This window comes from Falco naumanni, chromosome 8, assembly GCF_017639655.2.
Source record: "Falco naumanni isolate bFalNau1 chromosome 8, bFalNau1.pat, whole genome shotgun sequence".
Taxonomy (NCBI): Eukaryota; Metazoa; Chordata; class Aves; order Falconiformes; family Falconidae; genus Falco; species Falco naumanni.
Window position 1 is genome coordinate 21,174,577 of NC_054061.1, and position 18,545 is coordinate 21,193,121.

Genomic DNA, 18,545 nt, shown 5'->3' on the forward strand with positions numbered 1-18,545 from the left:
ATGGATTAATTCAGGCTGTGCATCAACTGTTTGATGTGTTAAACTTCTGCTCTCACTAGTGCATGGACAGCCATGCAGAGACACCTGTGAGCTGTGACTCTTCAGGTACCACCTGTACCAGGGTCCTGGGGGAGCCATCCAACAGCTGAACCTCTGAGTTTGTACTCATCACCCTCAGCACCTTGGAGAATGAGACATCTCATCCTTGTGGCAGCACTGGAGCTCAATTAGACAAATGCTTCCTCTTTGGTTGCCAAAACTTGGGTGACTATGAAGGAAGCCTGGGGTATGAATTTGGACTCAGACCTCTAACACAAATTTCTAAAAGCCCACTGAAAAAAAAAAAGAGTGTCTGGCTGCACTATTGCTGCAAAGCAGGGAGCAGGGAGGATAGGGGTCAGAAGACAAGCTCATGATGTGAGCTCAGATTTCCAGTATGGCTGGTTACTCCTTGCCTGCACATCACAACCCCCATGGCCAGGATCAGGGAGGATTCCTGCTTTAGATCGTATTTTGGAGTTAGGATCTCCCCGCCCTCTGGTTTCATTGGAGTTATATCATAACTGCAAGATCTAACTCCTGGCACTAGTGGACAAGATGACTTTACCATCATATGTACAATGCAGTATATATATTAATTATATCTGCAATGGCAATTGTATGGAGACATAGAAATATGAAGACCTTGATGTGAAAAAAAATTTAGTAGGATGATTTAATGACTCATCACCCATGGAAATAATCCTTTATATTCTCACCTACCAGGACATTCCCGTTTTATATAGTAATTGCAGACAATCACGGTCCCCTCTGTTCACTGCCATTAATTCTCCTTCAGTTTAAATTAAAACTGCTTTAAATGTTTCTTTAACGTGCCTCAGTTATATTGCACAGCCTCTGTAAGGCTTTCCTCTTGCAGGTTAGTTAAACCCTAGACAACATGATCCACTAACCTTGACCCATCAGCCAATTCCTTATGCGTGGATGAAGGCGTGTGCAGAGACCAACTGAGTTCAGTGAAATACTGTACAGACACAAGGGATCTAACCAGGCTTAAGTCTGGTCATCTTTTTCTTCTCAGATACGTACCTTTCAACTATTATAATCTTAGTGAATGCACAATTGTTTGCTCTGACATCTCTCCTTCCTTCTTCTGGTAGGTTTTCTGTTCTGATGAATGTGGGAAAGGCATCTGTCATATTGCCCTAAACTCACCTAGGATAAACAGGCTAAAGCTTTTAAGTTTTCTTTGCCCATACTTACTGGAGGTGGGATTACTGTGTGTCAGTGTCTCAAAGGCTCTCATCTGTGTTGCTGCCATTTAGCGGGTTATCATCTGTCTGCTGACTGGCGGTAGCCAACTATCTGCACATACCTAGCCACTGCTGTGCAAAATAAATGGGCTGCCTTAGATCTCCTTGTGGCATGAGCTTTGCTAGAAAACAGAACATGAGAGGCTTAAGATGAGTGCAGGCTTAGTGTGAAGGCAGGCTCAGAGAGCTGGTGCAGTCAGGTCCAACAACCCTGCTCAGCAGTGGCACCTCGCCAGGCCAGAGCGATGCTGTCTGCACTACACATCCCTTTTCTCAGCTAAGTAGCTGTTTTAGCATGCTTCACTTCTTTTCTGCAGTATCTCAACACATTTCCCATTACATCTGTGTTAGAATGCAAGCAAAATAAAATGTAAACTCCTTATAAGCAGATAGGAACCAACCACCGAGATACTTGCTTGAATTCTGCTGTTGCAAATTCCCACCAAAAGCAAATGCTATATACAACTCCTAGCGAGCTCCTCTGTACAATCTGTTAGAAAATAGCAACAGTGTGAGCAAAACATAGAAAAAAAAACCCTCGAGCTTTAACATTTCCTCTTCATTTTCAAGCAGCAAGGGTATAGACCTAAAATGTCTGGAAGTAGTCCCTTGATTATATGGTTGTAACAGCAACACAGAGAGACATCACATGCAAGAAAACCTTTCTAAATAAATCTAATTTGCATCTTCATAATTGCAGTGGTCTAGCAGGTATTTTAGACAATCAAAGAAAAACAAACCTCCAGAGCTACCTGTCAAACAGACAAAGACAGTTCGGACTCCTAGAGAATGTGGCGAGTTTTACCTGAGCAAAACCTGAATGAGCATTTAAACTGGTGAGATAGGAAGCTGCTAGCAGAAGAAAGTTACACAACATCTGGCATGATGCTGGGATGCTGTACCATCTCCATCTGTGCCCCAAATTTGGCAAAGTATCTGCTATATCTTTTCAGAACAGCATCTTAAATTTAGTCCCCTCTGCAGGGACTCTCACTCAGCCACGGGATATACGTACTAAAAGTCATATTGCAATATTTAGTATTTATGTTAAAGTATCAGAAGGTTCTGATCTAGGCCTGAAAACCTAAAATACCCCAAATGCATTTAAAACAACACCAGTGTAGGCATCCTTATTTACTATTTAAGTATCTGTCAAGTTCTGGCAGTGTTCTCAAAACATGAATCAGGACAGAGTTATTTTATTTCCAGTGGAAATTCCTGAACCTCATTTAATCTGTTTCAGCTTTTGACCTGTCAGAACCCATATGGGATGAAGTACTGAGTGAATTACAGAGCAGCAGTAACTTCTACTGTGCCCTAATTATTGATTAAACTAGAAAGTAAGCATTTGCAGAGTCCAGATTCAAGTGAAATGCCTTTCCTATTCAGAAGAACACCAAGTTCAGTGCATGCTTTTCTGCAGCGTTGCTGTTACATGTATTACCCAACTATGACCTGAAAGTGAAAACAGCTATAAACATATATGAATCATCATCTTAGATGATTTTTATCCAAGTTCAGACAGGTAACCTGGATTGTTAAGCTGTTTTTACCTTACTATACTGCGGTTAAAGCAGAATTGAGTTAAGGAAATGTACATGTGTCAGCTTTAAAGTTGGCATTGTTCCTCTAACACATGAATAAAATTTAAACAAATCTCATTCCCATAAAAAGCAGCACTCTGCAGGCTGGGGAAAAAACACATGCCATTTACTCTTGCCATTAATGTTCTGAAAAGGCATTTTCCTGACATAAAACTCATTTTCACCCATGTCGGTTTTGCAGCTTGGCAACAATAACGTTTAAGCCAGTTGGACACCACACCATGAAGCATGCTACAAATCAGCTGTGTCAGGTGAGCATCCCACTGCTGTCTGCAGCAGGGATCCCTGATACCACAGGCTTAAAAGTGGAAAGGGAACACTTTTGCGTCAGGTTAAAGATCAAAACAGAATGCTTTGTTTTGTCATTTTAAAAAAAGCTTACTTGGATGTTTTAGTCTGAAAATAAATCAATGGAGATTTCAACTTTGGAAGGCAATTTGGAACAAAAGGCAATGTAAAAACATCAAGTTGTCCCAGGGGCCTCACAAAGCCCATTTGCTTCTTGTCTGTATACTCTGCAGAAGGGAGACTAATGGGAGGCTTGCAGGCTATTAGCACGTGCTAATGAGACTTCTGCTACTGCCAGTTCAGGAGGAGGGCTGCTGGATTTCTTACAGAGCATGGGAGAAGGGGTACTGGCAATCTAAGAGTCATCATGGAGAGGCATTTCTCCTCTGGTTCCCTCTAACTAAAAGCCTCTTTTGTGGCTCTTTTTAAAAAGCCTCTGTAAAATCACCATTTGTGGTGGTCCGCACAGCCAGCATGGAGGCAGGATGGGTCACACAGAGGGTCACCATGGGTGATGTCCTGCGCTGTAATTGCACCTCCTTTCAGGTCAGTCCTTGCCCAGACCAGGATCCCACCGATGCTGAGACACTGAATATGGACCCAGAGAAGTTATCTGCCTTGAACAAAATGAACTGGTGATATCTATAAGCGAGGCATCACTGGAGACCTAGAGACTGTAGGAACTGGAAACTAGACACTGGGAAGCATCAAGCGCAAAGGCTCTTCAGACTGTGTCCCAGCATCAGTGGGATATTTACACCTACTGAATATGAGGTTAAAGGATCAGTCACTGTAGTTAGACACAACCCCATATGCAAGGCTGTCCAGCCCCTTAGGAGAGACATGAACATCTCTGTAACGAGGAGGGATATGGTCTGAGATGCCCAGTCAGCAGATTTAGCCCATATCTGGCGTGGCACTGAGGCATGGGAAGCCCTGGGACAGTGGCAGCCACCAGCGTGACCAATCTCTGGGGCTCCAGGCATGCATGTGTGCCCTGTCCAGCCTTCCTGCCAAGCTCCAGGACCTGCCTATGAACCAGCCTCCAACCATCTCACCTGAACAGCACGGATGCTTGGTTTAGCATCCTCACCTCAGGACAAGTTTCACTACAGCCCTCCCCCATGGTTTTCTCAGTTCATACAAAGAGACTCACACACACCCTCACAAGAGCCATGGGAAAAGGTACATCTCTTGCACTGCACGTCATAGCCCATCTTGAGACAGTAATGCTAGCAGGTAGAGCTTACCACACAGACTGTTCTCACACAGCACACCACATAACCTTGTGCCTTATTTGCATTTTGCATGAAAAGAGCAAGCAACATTACATTCAATCAGAAATGAAAGCAGAACCCATTCTAACAAATGGGGAGATGACAGGAGCCCCGATTCTCCTCTTGAACACGATCACAGCTCCTCTTAGGGCCAAGCAGAGCTGGGAGTGCACAAGACAGGAAGAGGGCTCTTGGAGAACAGAAGAACCTGCTTTAAGGACACAACACAGAGCTACAATAACCAGGGAGAGAAAGAAGTAGAAAGAGACATACTGGAGAAGCTGACCATTGCGAAATGCTGACACCGGTCTCCTGTGAATTCGATCGGACACCTACCGAAAGAAAGAAAACCAGAGAGAGAGAAACAAGATAGCAAAATGACACCCAAACAGACTGAACTGAGGCCCCTTCTGATCCCTTCCATGAGTCCTATCCATCAGCTTTCAGCCTTCACCCTTACCTGCATCCCTAAGCCCTAGCCCAAAGCTGACACCAAGAGCCATCCCTGACTAGACCACTCTACATCCACCGCTGTGCCCGGGAGGTTTTAAGTAGCGTGGTGCATTGTTTGTCTTCAAACATACTTTGCTTAGGATCTGGCATGTACAATCGCAAAGGCAGTTTCTCCAAACATCTCTGTCCGAAGAATCCGTTTGGACATCTGGAGGGGAAAAGGGGAGAAATCACAGAACATGTCTGGCACCATTCTTGAGGCTAAGGTCAGAAATAAAAAGTGCATTGTGATGAATGGAAAAATAAAGGCTTTACGCGCATATTTACTCTTTGCTTTGCTTTAACCAGGCACCTGCAACATCAGCATTCCAGCTCTGTTTTTGGCCTGGGTCTTCAAGCCATCAGCCAAACCCCTCCTTCCTTCCTCTGCCTGCCTACTTCCTTCTCACCTGCTAGAAGCACCAGCTGGCAGGAAGACTGAGATGGGCTGGATGCTACTTTCAGAGACTCTCCTTGGAGATGCTATCTAGACAAGACTGGCAAGAGGCACCACAGAGCGGCGAGCAGCTACTCAGATGACAGAGAGCATTGCGTATGGCAAGCGCCTTCCTGTTACTGCCCCAGAGGTACCTGCGGGATGTTCCAGGGAAAGGGGTTATGTTGCGGTTAGGCAGAAAGCGTGTACAGAGTCTCTGTATTAACAGAGAGACAGGGACAGAGAAGAAAGCCAAACTGAACAGGTCTCACATGCTGCCCAACTGCGAGACTCTCAGGCTATCGCCACCAACGTTACCTGATGGGCTGAGATGTGCCAGCTCACGGGGCGCTGCTTATACATTATCACAGTGCTGCAGTGGCAGGGACAGTGCCCTGCAGACGAGGGCCACCAGGCACTTACATGCTCGTGAGTAAGCTCCCTGGAGCAGCTCCCATGCTGAGCCAGGTTTGGGGAGCATGGAGACATGGCTGGGGGTGCAGCAGGAGCTGTGGAACCACACACTGTGTAGCAGCAGCACTGGCATCCTCTGCACTGTGACCCACCGCGGCTGTGGGTGAACCTGGGAAACGGTGGGAGCTTGGCTGTGGGTGGTCAGATGCCTCTCTCCCAGGCACTTATCTCTCTCCCTCACTTCACATCTTTTCTTCTGGCCTCCTTGGACAGTCCCTCAAAGTTATCCCTAGCTTTCTTCAAGCTATTACCTACCTGCCCCACAACCCCCTCCCTCCTTCCTCAACTGACCTCTCTTTCCTCTGAGCTTAAGAGGTTTTTTTATCATTATAGCTAGAATCTTAACATCTCTTTTCCAACTTCCCACGGTAAGTGGGACATATCAGATCTCCCTTGCTCTCAGATGCCACCCACAAGATCACACTGTCCCTCAGTATTTGGCTGGCCCCAGCTGGTCAGCAAAGAAGGGACTGAAAGACACCTCAGCAAAATGGTTGTGAACCAGAGGCCCGAGCCCGAGGTCAACGGCTTAGCTCCCTGCCAGTCCACTGTGAAGGACAGCAAGCAGCTTGAAGAGCCTTGGCAGAGCATCAGATGACTGGTCCCCACCAACATGTGGTGGGGTGAAGCAGGGCAGGTCCGGGTCCCACATGCTTGCTGCCAGCCCCGCGTGGGCAGTGCAGATCTGACCCTTTCATGCCTCCCAAAGGTACACTAATGCCTGCTCCCAGGCTATGGACACAGCAAAGGGGATGAGGAATGGATGGGTTTGATGTTCAATATGACCAAAGCTTTGCAGTTCTAAAGCTTGTTGGCAGATTAGTTCTGTGCTGTTGCTCAAGGGCTATGGCAGCATTTGTCGTTCTTGACAGATTTATATTTAGATGGCACGTTACAGATTTGCAACTCCAGTGGCAATAAAAAAAAGTCAGGAAGAGAGATGAATTCTTGGTTTTTTCTCCTTGCTTAAGGGAATACAGACAGGTTTTTCAGCAACTATCTAGTTCTCTTCAGAGGAAGAGGTAGAAATTCGAGAAGTCTTCCCTATTCATTATGACCAGAAAACCTTGATTTTTAATAGTTGTCCCTCATCACAGACACACACTGATTTGGGCCAGCAGTTCAGAATCATGACATGGGAGGGAAAGCTAGGGGCTCTCATCAGCTGCACCAGCTGTACAGACCAAGGGTACACCAGCCCACCTGTCAGGCCTGCAAGGATACCAGCTTCTCCAAGCTGGAGGGCTCCTCTCCAGACGGGAAAGGTGAGATTCTGCTGAGATCTGGGGAAGGGACAAGGTGGCTGGGCACAAGGCAGGCCAGGGTGTAAAGATCTCTGGCAATGGACGTTGCTGGCACCATTCCCTCAGTGCACTGATATCTAATCCCCACCCGGAGACTTGCATGAGCACTCACGGGGGGAAGACCGAGGCATTTGCTGACACACTAATACACAACTGGCACAGGCTCCTAAAGGAGGCCATCCACCTGTGGGACAGCCTGCTGGCACTCCAGAGGCAGCCTGAGCCTCAGTGCTGAATGCCTGCAGGGGACCTGCAGATACACCTCTGAATCCAGCATGATCCAAGAAGATACAGCCCATAAAAGGCTGCATAATCTCTCCATCCCATCTACTGTCCTTGTCCACCTCAACACCCCCACAGCTCCAAACTTGTCCCATAAAGAATGCATTTCCCAGTTCTCCAAGGCAGGGTGCCCCATGTCCAGGGGACATTTCACCTGCTGTCCCCCTCAGAAGAAAACTTTGGAAGGCCCTGCATGACTGGTGTGGCTTTGGCGCTTGACTGGTTTTCACTGCAGTTTTGGTAGGTCTGCACTGAGCAAAAAAAGCCGGTGCACCTTCACTGCCCATGACCAAACCTGTTTTCTGTGCCATACAGCATCTGGGTTTTGGGACCTGTGCTAACACCTCCATGTGCACCCCAAACTGTTTGGGGAGAATTTTAGGGCATGGCTCTGCATAAGGCTTCACTGAACTCCCTAGTCATACACTTACATTTCTCAGTATCCAAGTCACTTTTGAAACTGGAAATTTGACTTTCTGGTCAGGCAAATATCTTTGAAAAATTCAACCTCTTCTCTCATTCTTGGATGTTGATGTCTTGGAGCACAGGAAAGCGAGACATACCCATAATGTCGTTTCAATACCAGGGAGCTCAGCCAGCTCCCAAGCAAAGCCCAGCCCAAGAGGTTATCATCAGACATGAGGCTTGTTGACTGTCCCCGTGATGAAGCAGAGGGAGCTGGTTCTGGGAAGCGGACTGAAGAAGGTGCCCTGTTGGCAATCAAAGAGCACAAACCTGAGGCAGCTGGGTGATGCAGACTCACAAGGACAGCCCTAGGGAAGCATTATTTTGGAGAAACCTTTAAGAGATTGCACTGTGGCTTGAACAAGGCATCCAAAATAGGTGTCTTCACAATCCTTTTTGAAGTTTACTCATCACCACTGATAGTATTGAACTTCAAGGGTAGTCTTCAAGGGTATCCAATTTAGCTTGCAACGTGCTGCCCGTCTGTTTGGGTTCTGAGATTTCATGTATGTTGTGAGGACGCCAAAGGGCGTCAAGGGTGCTGCTGAATGAAGCCAATGTCCTACCCACCTCCAAAAGAGGTTCTTTGCCTGAACAGAGCTAAAACTGTGTCAGGCACACACCTGCAAGAGGTCAGCCAAGGCTGGAATTTCAGTGTGGGACTGAAGCTGTATGCCATTAAGGAAAGACCGAAAATTACATGAAAATTTGTGGAAGGAAATAAAAACCCAGAGAAAGAATTGGTGAGAAGTGAAAAAGTAAAACAGAAAAGTGTCAAAGAAGCTTTGATGCCACGACAGCTACCATATAGCCCATCTTCAGATCTCTGCAGTCAGCCTAGCGTGGGTGGGGAGAAGAGCCTTCTAGGCAGAAGGCAGTAGATAACTGTCTTCTCTGTGTCTAGGACAACTCAAGCTTTTCATCTGTAGTTACTAGTGAATCAGCACTTGGAAAAGTGACAGAAAAGAAGCCCTCATGAACATGAGCACTCTCTGGCACCTCCCAAACTAGCATACAAGCTGTCAAGACACATGCTCCGCTCTGGCATCCCCGAGTCCTGATTCCTCATAAGTAAGGCTGCTGGCAGCAACAGTGACCAGGAGAACTCTGAAAGCATGCAGTGTTCATGGTTCTTTTTTTTTTTTTTTTCAGCTGTCTCATACTTCTAGGCTGGTGAAGGTGATTTGTTATTTATTACTACAGCTCCAGATACAATGTCTAGGAAGACATTTCCAGCATGCATAGCACACAAGTCTCCCAATCTGGACAGCAACAGAAAGCACCCCTTCTGCATGCAGAATCTGCTTCCTGTGGTAAGGGCTTCTGGGCAGCTCTTCTCCAGTGGCCAAGTGTATGGCCTGAGGGATACACCTGATCATTAAAGTTCACTAAGGTTGAGAGCCATGAGACAGTCTTCAATCATGGCATCCTTCTCCTGCACATTTGACCCTAGCCAAGAGGCTTTGACTGGCTATCCCAGCAAAACAGAGTCCCTCCTCCTGTTAAAAGCTCTTGCAGGGACCACATAGATGGTGAACTGTTTCTGCAAATATTACCTTTGGACTTCCTGGTCCACTCCCTGGTGTCATGGAGGCCCAACATGTCTCTCCTCAATAGCCAACAGAAGTGGACACAGCTGTGTCTGTATGAACAGTCTTGGGAAAGTCTTGCACCAACCTCCTGCAGGCAGCACCTTGTCCCCTCTCTAGCCTGTGAGGAGGACCCCCTGATAGTGCCCTTGCTTAACTCCATCCCTTTCTGCCTAACCAGGTGCATGAAAATGTTAAAACATTGGCACATCTGAAAATTTGCTGCTTGCAAATGCCATCAGTAAAACTGATCTGGAGGTTGTTTATTTTTTGTTCAGATTCTGTTGTTGCTAGAAAATGTCCAATTCTTTCAGTTTTGACCAATTCCTTAAGACTTTGTTTTTTACCCTATTTTGAAAACATCCACAAAGTTCTGCTCTTGGCTTCAGGATGAATTGCAGTTAAATATTTACATGGTAAAAAAAATGCAGTGAGATGATCAGCCAAATAAAGCATCTCAAAAAGTACAAACCAAAATGGTTTGGATGACCCATTTCTATGTCGTTTGCAGAGCACTTATTTACAAAAACTGAGAAACTTTGACCTTTTGCCCTGTATCAGGGCAGAGCAATAATCATTGTTTATTATTATTTGGTACTGTGAATTAATAACATCGTTATCACAATGTTCCTGCTGGAAACAAAACTTTTTCTCCCCAGCTGTTGATCTAAATCTTGCAAGGGCTGGCACATTTCCTTTACTCCCGCAGATCTTAATTAAAGTATGCCAAATTTAGTAGCTCTTATAATGCAATCCATGTTACAGAAGAATGTGAACGAGCAGGTGCTTCAAAATAAGGAGAAGCTGTAGCAGAAGGACACAATGCACTGATATAAGCAAATGGAGAAATGTTTCAAGCATGTTGCTTATTTGTGAAAAGGGCTGAAAAAGAAGACAGTTCTGTCATTGTCCCCTGACCAGTCCCAGATGATCAGGCTCTGGAGAGCCACAAAATGCTGGACTCCACAAAATCACTGATGGGAAGAGAAGAAAGCAACCAGAATAAATGCAGAGGCTTTATCCAGAACAGCTAATCAAGGCATGTTTGCTGTATAGCAGAGCAGGGACACCCACTGTTAGGCTCAGTGAAGACAACAGTGCAGCTCCAACTGAGCTGTGGGAGCTTGGCAGAATCTGCAGTGTTGTCCTCACTGAGCCCCCCTATTGCAGGATCAGCTTCCACACTCTGATGGTGCTCAAGGGGCTGTTACATGTGCATTAAAAAGGGCACATTGAATGGGATGCATAGAGGGCCACTTGAACCTGGAAAGGTACCTGATGCCATCACCCAAGATACAGTGTGCAAACCCCAATGAATGAACCCTGGCTGCTTCAGGAGATTTGGAACAGGATGTGGAGATTTTCACCCCTAGTTCAAACTGTGGGCTCTTCATTTCCAAGGACGTTGCAACACCTTCCCGCAGAACTGCTCATATATCCATGGCAAAGTGACGTCCCTGTGGCTGCGCAATGGGCAGCTTGTGCTGACCAGACCAGTGGAGTCACCAAGAAGGATGGCATAGCTCCTGACACCACAGGGGAGATAAGCAAGCTGTGCTCCAGGGAGGACCGCAGCCGTACAAGATCACCTGATATTCATCCCTTTGAAAGGTACTCTGGAAAAGCACAGGAGAGCTGGCAATGTGGCTAACCCTCCAAAGTTATCTTTCCCCTTTCCTGGGAAAATCTGCAGGAAGCAAGACACATGGAGGGGGTAAGCAAACAGGCTTATAGGAAGCGAACATGTCATCTTGTGAAAAGGTGACCTGCATACATCAGCTAGTTCAAAAATTAACTGATTTTTTTTTGCTTTCTTTTGTTTTTTATTCTCTCCTTGACTTTCACTTTTTGTCTGAGGTCTTCCAGGCCTCTGACCTCCCTCTCTCAACGCAATGCTGTCAGCCCAAACCCAGAGAGTCTGTTTATCTGTCAGCATTCGTAAATCCTTCAGCCTGACTCTTGCAAGCACAACTGGTCCAACATGACATGGGGGTGTTGGTCTACAAAGCTCTTTAAGTCTTCTGATACCACACAATTTAGGAAGATCCTAGGGTACCAGCCACTTCAATTGCATCAGCCACACAGAAGAGTCACAAAGCACATTTAAATGGGCAGAGAAGGACCATGCAGTGATGAGATTTTGCTTTGTTTCTTTGTTTGGCTGGGAAGACCCCAACTGTAGATAACATGTGCCAAGACCTAAGTGGGAAAAAGTGTATTTCTGCTGTGATACACACACTATCACAGCCCTGTGGGGCATGGCAACCAGCAATAAAAGATTAAAGCAGCCTCAAACTACTCTAAGTTGTTCTAAGAACCCAGTGGGCTCCAGGACTGAGGCAGACACAAGATCAGAGGCTGCTAGCCACCCCAAGCGATAACAGTCAGCTGGATGCAACAAACCAGTCACCTCTCTTCTGTGTCTCAGGCCTTGAGCCTTGCTTGTGTGCATCCCTTCTGCAGGCACAGGAGTCTGCTCTACTCAAACTCACCACTTCCCTACAGTTATAGTGAGAAACCAGTCCAACTTGTAAGGCTTCTCTGAGCAAGGTGGTCTGGAGAAGGGTCAAGAAATTCTTCCTGTCAAAAGAGCATGGGGCTCTTTAATTTACTAGGGTTGTTGAGTCAATTCTGTATGTGTGTGGATCATTCATTTCCTGGGTTTACACTGAAAATTTGCAGAATATCTGAGGCAGATCACACTTCTCCCATGTAATTTCCAGGTGGTCTGTTTGCAGAGTCAAAGTAACAGCACAGATTGTATCATGTTCAGGTTTCCTTTGGCACTAGCATGTGTAGAATTTACTTCAGATTAAGGACAAAATTATGCAAGCACACAATCCAAAAAAGACACAAATTCTGACAGCTCCAAGTCCATTCTGGGCTCTTCCCTGGTGAAGAAAACGCATTGTCCAAGGTCTAGCTGAAGCACACTGAAAAGGGATGGAGGAGGTGGGTTTACAGGCAAACAGTCTGTTCCCCAGAATTTAAAAGACCAAGAGGAACACGTTTCCAGGGAAGCCTGTTAAAAAATAATAAGAAAAGGCCAGCTGCCAATTCAGGCGATATAACAAATCATCTGTAACAAATGAGCCACTTCAGGAGAAGAAATAGTTTGAGAACCCAGCTGCTATTTTCACTCCAGAATGCCAGGGGTAACATCTACAGGAAGGATCGCCAGTGCTTGTGGACAGCTGCAAACAATGAAATCCACCCCAGAAAGCTGATTACAGGAGGGTGGCAGGTAGTGAACAAGAATATTCTAAAATTCTGTTTTCTGATAGCTTTCCAGTACAGAAAGGCTGGTAACATCATATGAGTGCTGGGGTTCTAGAAACTACTTAGCCTTCTGTGAAAGAGGACTGCAAGCTGGTACATGGTGCCAGAAGACCCCCCAAGGCCCTGCTGACTCTAGTCAGAACAGCAAAATGGGAACAGCACATGGACACATATGTTGTTCCTGGCTCAAGGTGCTCCAATGGCTCTTGTTTGATCTTCGAGGTATTTGAAGAGGTTGTGTGCAGAAGGACCTATCAACCTCCTCCATGCTCATGTCTCAGAGGCATGGTGTGGCTGGAGGACCACGACTGGCTCCCGTGTTACAGAGTTGAGAAATGCAGGTCAAAGCCTTCATCTTTGCCTCCTCTAGTTTCTCCTCCAAATCTGTATCGTTGTATCTTTCACAAACCACAGCAGCAGATCTCCTTCTTGGTGCAACTAGGAACCTGTGAACCATTTCAGCATTTTGCTAGTTCGCAGGCAGACAAATGTGAAGTCCATTCATCCATCATTATCCTTCCTCAAGAATCATCCATGTTACTGGGAAAGCCATTTTATGGGAAATATTATGTTCAGTTCAAATGCTTCTGTGTTCCTCAATAACTATGGTCTTCCGGAGTCCAGAAACTCTAAAATTACACCACTTCAAAAGCCAGGATTTCTTATCTTCAGTCTATGATTTAATGATAAAAGCACTCAAGGAGAATGGACATCCAGATATCTCCTCAAGCAGTAAGATCAGAAATGACTGCACTGTCTGGAAGGTACTTGGGTCCCCTGGGTTCCTGTTAACACAGATCTGTCTTTTCTGGCAGATGAATCATGACAGTGCAGACCTTCAAAGTACCTCCTTTTAGGTAACACTTTGCTGTGCCCCGCTCCCTGCACCCCACACCCCCACACACACACCCATCTTTAATTACAATCTGGTTTAGCCATTGGTGTCTTGGGACTCATCAGAAAAGGAAATCAAGGCTTTCAAGTGATATGAAATAATCAGGTCTATTCTGTACGGCACATAAAATCTTAATGGAATCGATCACTGAGCTTCACCTCCACTCATCAGCTATCATAACAGCCTGGTTTGAAGGTAGACTTTTTCTTCACTAGGCTGGAATTACTTGGGTTAAAACAATCTATCTGCTGAAGACACTTGCTAACTACGATGTGCATTGTTCATTAGGAAAAACAAGAGCCTTACCGTTACAGCTGCATGTGGCAGGAGTTCAGGTAACTCTTGTTGTAATTAGAAATTGATTCTATTTGAAAAGTCTTGATCTAGATTCAAGTTCTTTCCAAAAGAAACAGCCTTGAGATATATGCTTTTGACACCACCACAGTGCTCACAGATAGAGATACTGATTCATACACTTCTTCAGGCTTCAAGGGTTGAGCCCTCCCCAGCCTGGAAAGACTGGAAGTGCTGGAGCTTTTTGGGTCTGCAGCTGCACCAGAATAGTGTCTGTGACTTTGATTCATCATATGGGACGTCCTCCGTGTTTCCTGTGGGGAACTTAGTGCCCCAGATGATGATGCCCCCACAAGATGAACTTCATGCCACCAAGAAGCCTGCAGCAGAGACAGCTACCCTAAAGCACGGACCTGTGGAGTACAAGGGCTGCTCTCACTTCATGCACATGGGAATGTAGAGGACCACAGTATTTGCTTTCTGTCCTACCCGGCTCTTTTCCTGTCTGAAGGGGCAAGCCTGGGAGAACTGGAAGATGTTGTTTATCCTATATCCTTCCCACCACAGCTGATCCTGCATTGGAAAGTAAGTGCACAGGAGCTCAGCAGAATGCATTTCCATGCGTTGTTTCCTACTGCTTCCTGACAAAACAAGGGAATACTGAGAGAAGGGAGGAGTTGTGTTAAGCGTCAGTCAGCTCACAACCCTTCCAGGAGGGGTGACGGTTCCATTTGAAGGCGTCCTTCAAGGCCTGAGGAGCTGAGGTGTCTAGTGAGTATCACACCATGCAGTGGCAGTGGTAGTAGGTTGACATCCACAGATGTAAATACCTTGGGCTGTGCATCTCCACGGAGAGGTCTCTAGGCCACACAGGGAGAAAATCAGCAGCTCTGTGCTTCTCCAAGCTGGACACAGTGATGCTTGGGTCCCCAGGTGAGCTCAGAAGCTGACCGCATCTGCTCAGCAAATGCACACCCAGGGTACCACCTCATGCTCACTCCACAGGAGCCTGGGGACTGGTACAGGTGTGCTTTAGGGAGCTATGTCTCCAGCACTGGCAATCAGACCACACTTCTTGTTCACAGCCCCCATCTGGCTGGAGGGTGAGCTGTGAGATGCTATTGGGCTTGCTGGCTGTGATAGGTTTGAACCAGAGGTGAAAAGGTTTCAGATCCCATTCCAGGTCCCTTGGACTATGCAGCCCCACTTTAACCTCTCTAAGAAATTTCATTTTAAGAATAACTTAGTATGTCTCCCTGTGGAAACTTTCTGCAGGTTTTAACATTTGAAGGTGAGAAATAATGCACAGCCTGCCACAAAGTGGTGAACAGCTGTGTGCTAAACCTGCTTCTGAGCCCATGAGGTGCAGGCACTGAGGTAAGAGACAGGTCTCAGCAAAGGCCCCCTCCAGTCAGAGAGGAGGAAGATGGCCTTGTACTGGGAAAAGCTCCCCCTGCTTGCAGGGGGGGACATGTCAGCAGGAGATGCAGAGCTTTGACCTAGTTCAGGGAGAGCAAAAGGGACCCGACCTTCCCTGAAGCTGCAGAAGAGAAAGGGAAGAAAGGGAAACACCAGGACAAACATATTCATAGAGGAAGAGTCAGGAGAAGTGAACAGCAATATTTGCACAAAAAGGAAAATACAAACCCTCCTCCCCTACCCCAACCCCTTCGGTCTCCCTTTCTGAAACTGCAATTTTTCTGCTCAAACTGAAATTGCCAGAATTTCAGAGCTACCCCTCCTCCAGCAGTTGCGCAGAGGTCTCCTCTCCCCCAGCCAAGTAATTTCCATATTGACACAAGAACTACACTCACTTACTTGCAAGACAGCTGGTTAATCCCCTCGATGTAGTAGCATACCCCTCCATTGACACAGTAGGACTTGGCTGTTTCGTTGCATTTTCTAGCATGCCCGGACCAGGAGGAGAGAGTTGTGGTTACTGCAGAGGAAAAAAAAACAACACACACACACATACAAAGGATATATTGTTATTCCCTTTGTTGGGAAATTCTGTTTTCTTAGATGGTTTTCAACTAGTTCATTTGCCAAAGTAAAAACCCCAGAGCTACAAACCTCAGCCTGTGCCTTTAGACCCACCTTCACCTTTCCAGGTCCTGGGGCTGCAACTTGACCTTTACTTTCCCAGCAAAAGTAGCTAAGTGAGTGAGGAGTTGAGGACGCGCCTTCCTCTAAGCAGCCAGCATGTCAGGACAAGATCATATCTTTGACAAGCTGTAGGGGAAAGTGCCCCTTTCCCATCTCTCCTTTCCCTCCCTTACACATGCATGCAACCCTGCACTGGCAGGCAGGCAGGAGGTTAGGAAGAACACATGCTGCTGGGTCACACAGGCACAGCGGCATGGTGCTGAGGCCTGATTTGCATCATGATACTGGACCAAGATCCAGAGATACTGCAGGGGACATTTCGTTGCTCCACAGCTCTGCAAGGAAATAACTTTTCAGAGCCAGAAGCAAGTGCCCTCATTGTCCCTGCAATAGGGGGACAGTGCAAACAAGAACAGCTCCATCTGCCCTGTCTCTGAGCATCTCTCTGCCATGCCCCAGCGGGGCTGCCTCAAGAGACCAAGCAGAAGTTCAGCAGAAGTCAGTCAGCCCTGGTCTGTGCCAAGAGGGAAGCAGCCAGCATGACTCAAGTTTCCTGGGATACAGATACTTTCCCAAATACAAATTTATTTCTGGAGAAAAGCTTTCCAGCCATGTAAGGTACAAACAAACCTGATGGTACTCTGCAGAATTTCATTGTAATTCCTGTCTCTGAATGATTCGGACAAACTTACAGCCCAAAATAGAGAGTCTCCATAGGCAAGACAAAGGCTTCTAGGAATGGAAAAACCTTTTGTTAGAGCAACTGATATAGGTTACAAAAGCAGACGAGCTTCGGGGAATGCAGACCCATCTTCACATAACTGAAATAAGAGCAGGGCACTCAAAAGCATCTGCTTTTTCCGACTGAATACTTCATCTCATTAAAGATAGTCCCCTTTCCTGGACCACCCACCTTGTTTATACCTTAATACAGTTACATCTCCAGGAATGGGGCTACTACTGACTTTCCAGCACCTTTTATGCTGTACCGGAGCTTTCTGAGGAGATACCCTCCTCCGTCCTGTTTTCCAAAGCATGAACAAACCTCATGGAAAGGTTAGTGACTTCAGACCAGTCGCTGAAGACCGAAAACCTCACTGACACAGGACTTGAGAAAGAAGGCTGGAGCCAGAGCCCCAGGCAGGAGCTAGTCAGAACTTCAGGAGAAGCAGTGAGGCATACCAGAGCCTGCCCCAGAGGGAGCCGGGGCTGCTCTCCACTCCTCGGGCAGCCCCCATGCCCATCCCGCCACCACAGCAGGCTCAGAGGCTGCTGTGCATGCCTGCCCTGCTGCCCCTGGTGCCCTCTGCTCTCACGCTCCGGCTCCAGCCCATGCCTGCTGGGCACATCTGGGCTCTTGCAGGTGAAGGTGGGCTCCCAGTATCCTGTGAAGCCTCTCACATCTGGGTGATGCTTGGCACATGAGCAGCCAAACCCGTTTGTTCTAGCTCTTGCGCTTTTAGGACTACCTCCGATTGCATGGGGTCTGTGCCTCTCTGTGCACAGCAGGAACAGCCCTGGCTGTTACCTGCACACAGCTCAAGGCAGAGCCGAGCTTACTGTTCATTTCGCTCCGACCAGTGCACTGTCCAGTCCCATTGTCTTCTGGTCACACAGGGAAGTCAGTGCCTCCTGCTGCCCAACAGAGCCAGGGTTCTACACAAGAGGAGCTATTTCTGTGCTTTGCCTTGAATAACCATTGCCTCTGGTGTTGTCTTTTCACAGCTATCCAGGGCAGAGCAAGTTGTCCCAAAGTGCTCTGCAAACCAGACATGGCAAATACTTCAGCAAAGACTGAAAATGTGCATGGCCCTGGGACAGTAAATAGCTGCTCCCTTCCTAGGGTACCTAACGCCAGCCAGCTGGGAGCCAAATGTGCAGAGCAGTGTACACATACTAGAGTGTATGCCAGGTTATTTAGCACAGACGATGATTTGACCAAGCCACCAAAGAAGTCCTTGCAAAAAAACCCCTCAAATATGAAAATTTCCAAACTTCTTTAGTGAAATTCAGCACTCCCTTCCGGTTAAGATTAATGGGAACTAGAAGCCAAAACCATCATAATGGCTTCATAACAAGTCTGTATAATTTATACCTTTACGAGACAGTAGGACATTTCTCCTAAGGCAAATGGACAGCAGTGGGCTCAGGACAGAGGAGCTCTAACTGTGTGTAGTAGCACTGGGAATTTCTTTGCAAGGCCTCTCCCTTAGCTACTGCTTGATCCAGCCACTTTACACCAGGTCTTAACAACAAATACCATTTTCAAAATGAGCATGAAAATAAAACCTAGCCTGGCAGCACGCAGCTGTGTCCCGAAAGGCAGTGGGAACCAGGCTGCGTGCAGGCTGTGCTGTGCATGGGCACGAGAGGCTGCAGGCTGTGCCGCTGCTGGGCCAGGAGCTGCCTGCTCTGCTGCAGCAACCCCAGCACTGGCTGGGCCACTC

General features: G+C 46.9%; 1 protein-coding gene across 1 annotated transcript in view; it reads right to left on the bottom strand.

Moving 5' to 3' along the window:
- NRG2 (neuregulin 2) overlaps positions 1-18,545 on the bottom strand; it is a 90,615-nt gene that overhangs the window by 20,485 nt on the left and 51,585 nt on the right. The window contains exons 5-6 of the mRNA XM_040603137.1: positions 15,811-15,931; positions 4,756-4,814 (exon numbers count right to left, since the gene is read on the bottom strand). Of these exons, the coding sequence (XP_040459071.1) occupies positions 4,756-4,814; positions 15,811-15,931 (180 nt within the window). The remainder of the gene's footprint in view (positions 1-4,755; positions 4,815-15,810; positions 15,932-18,545) is intronic.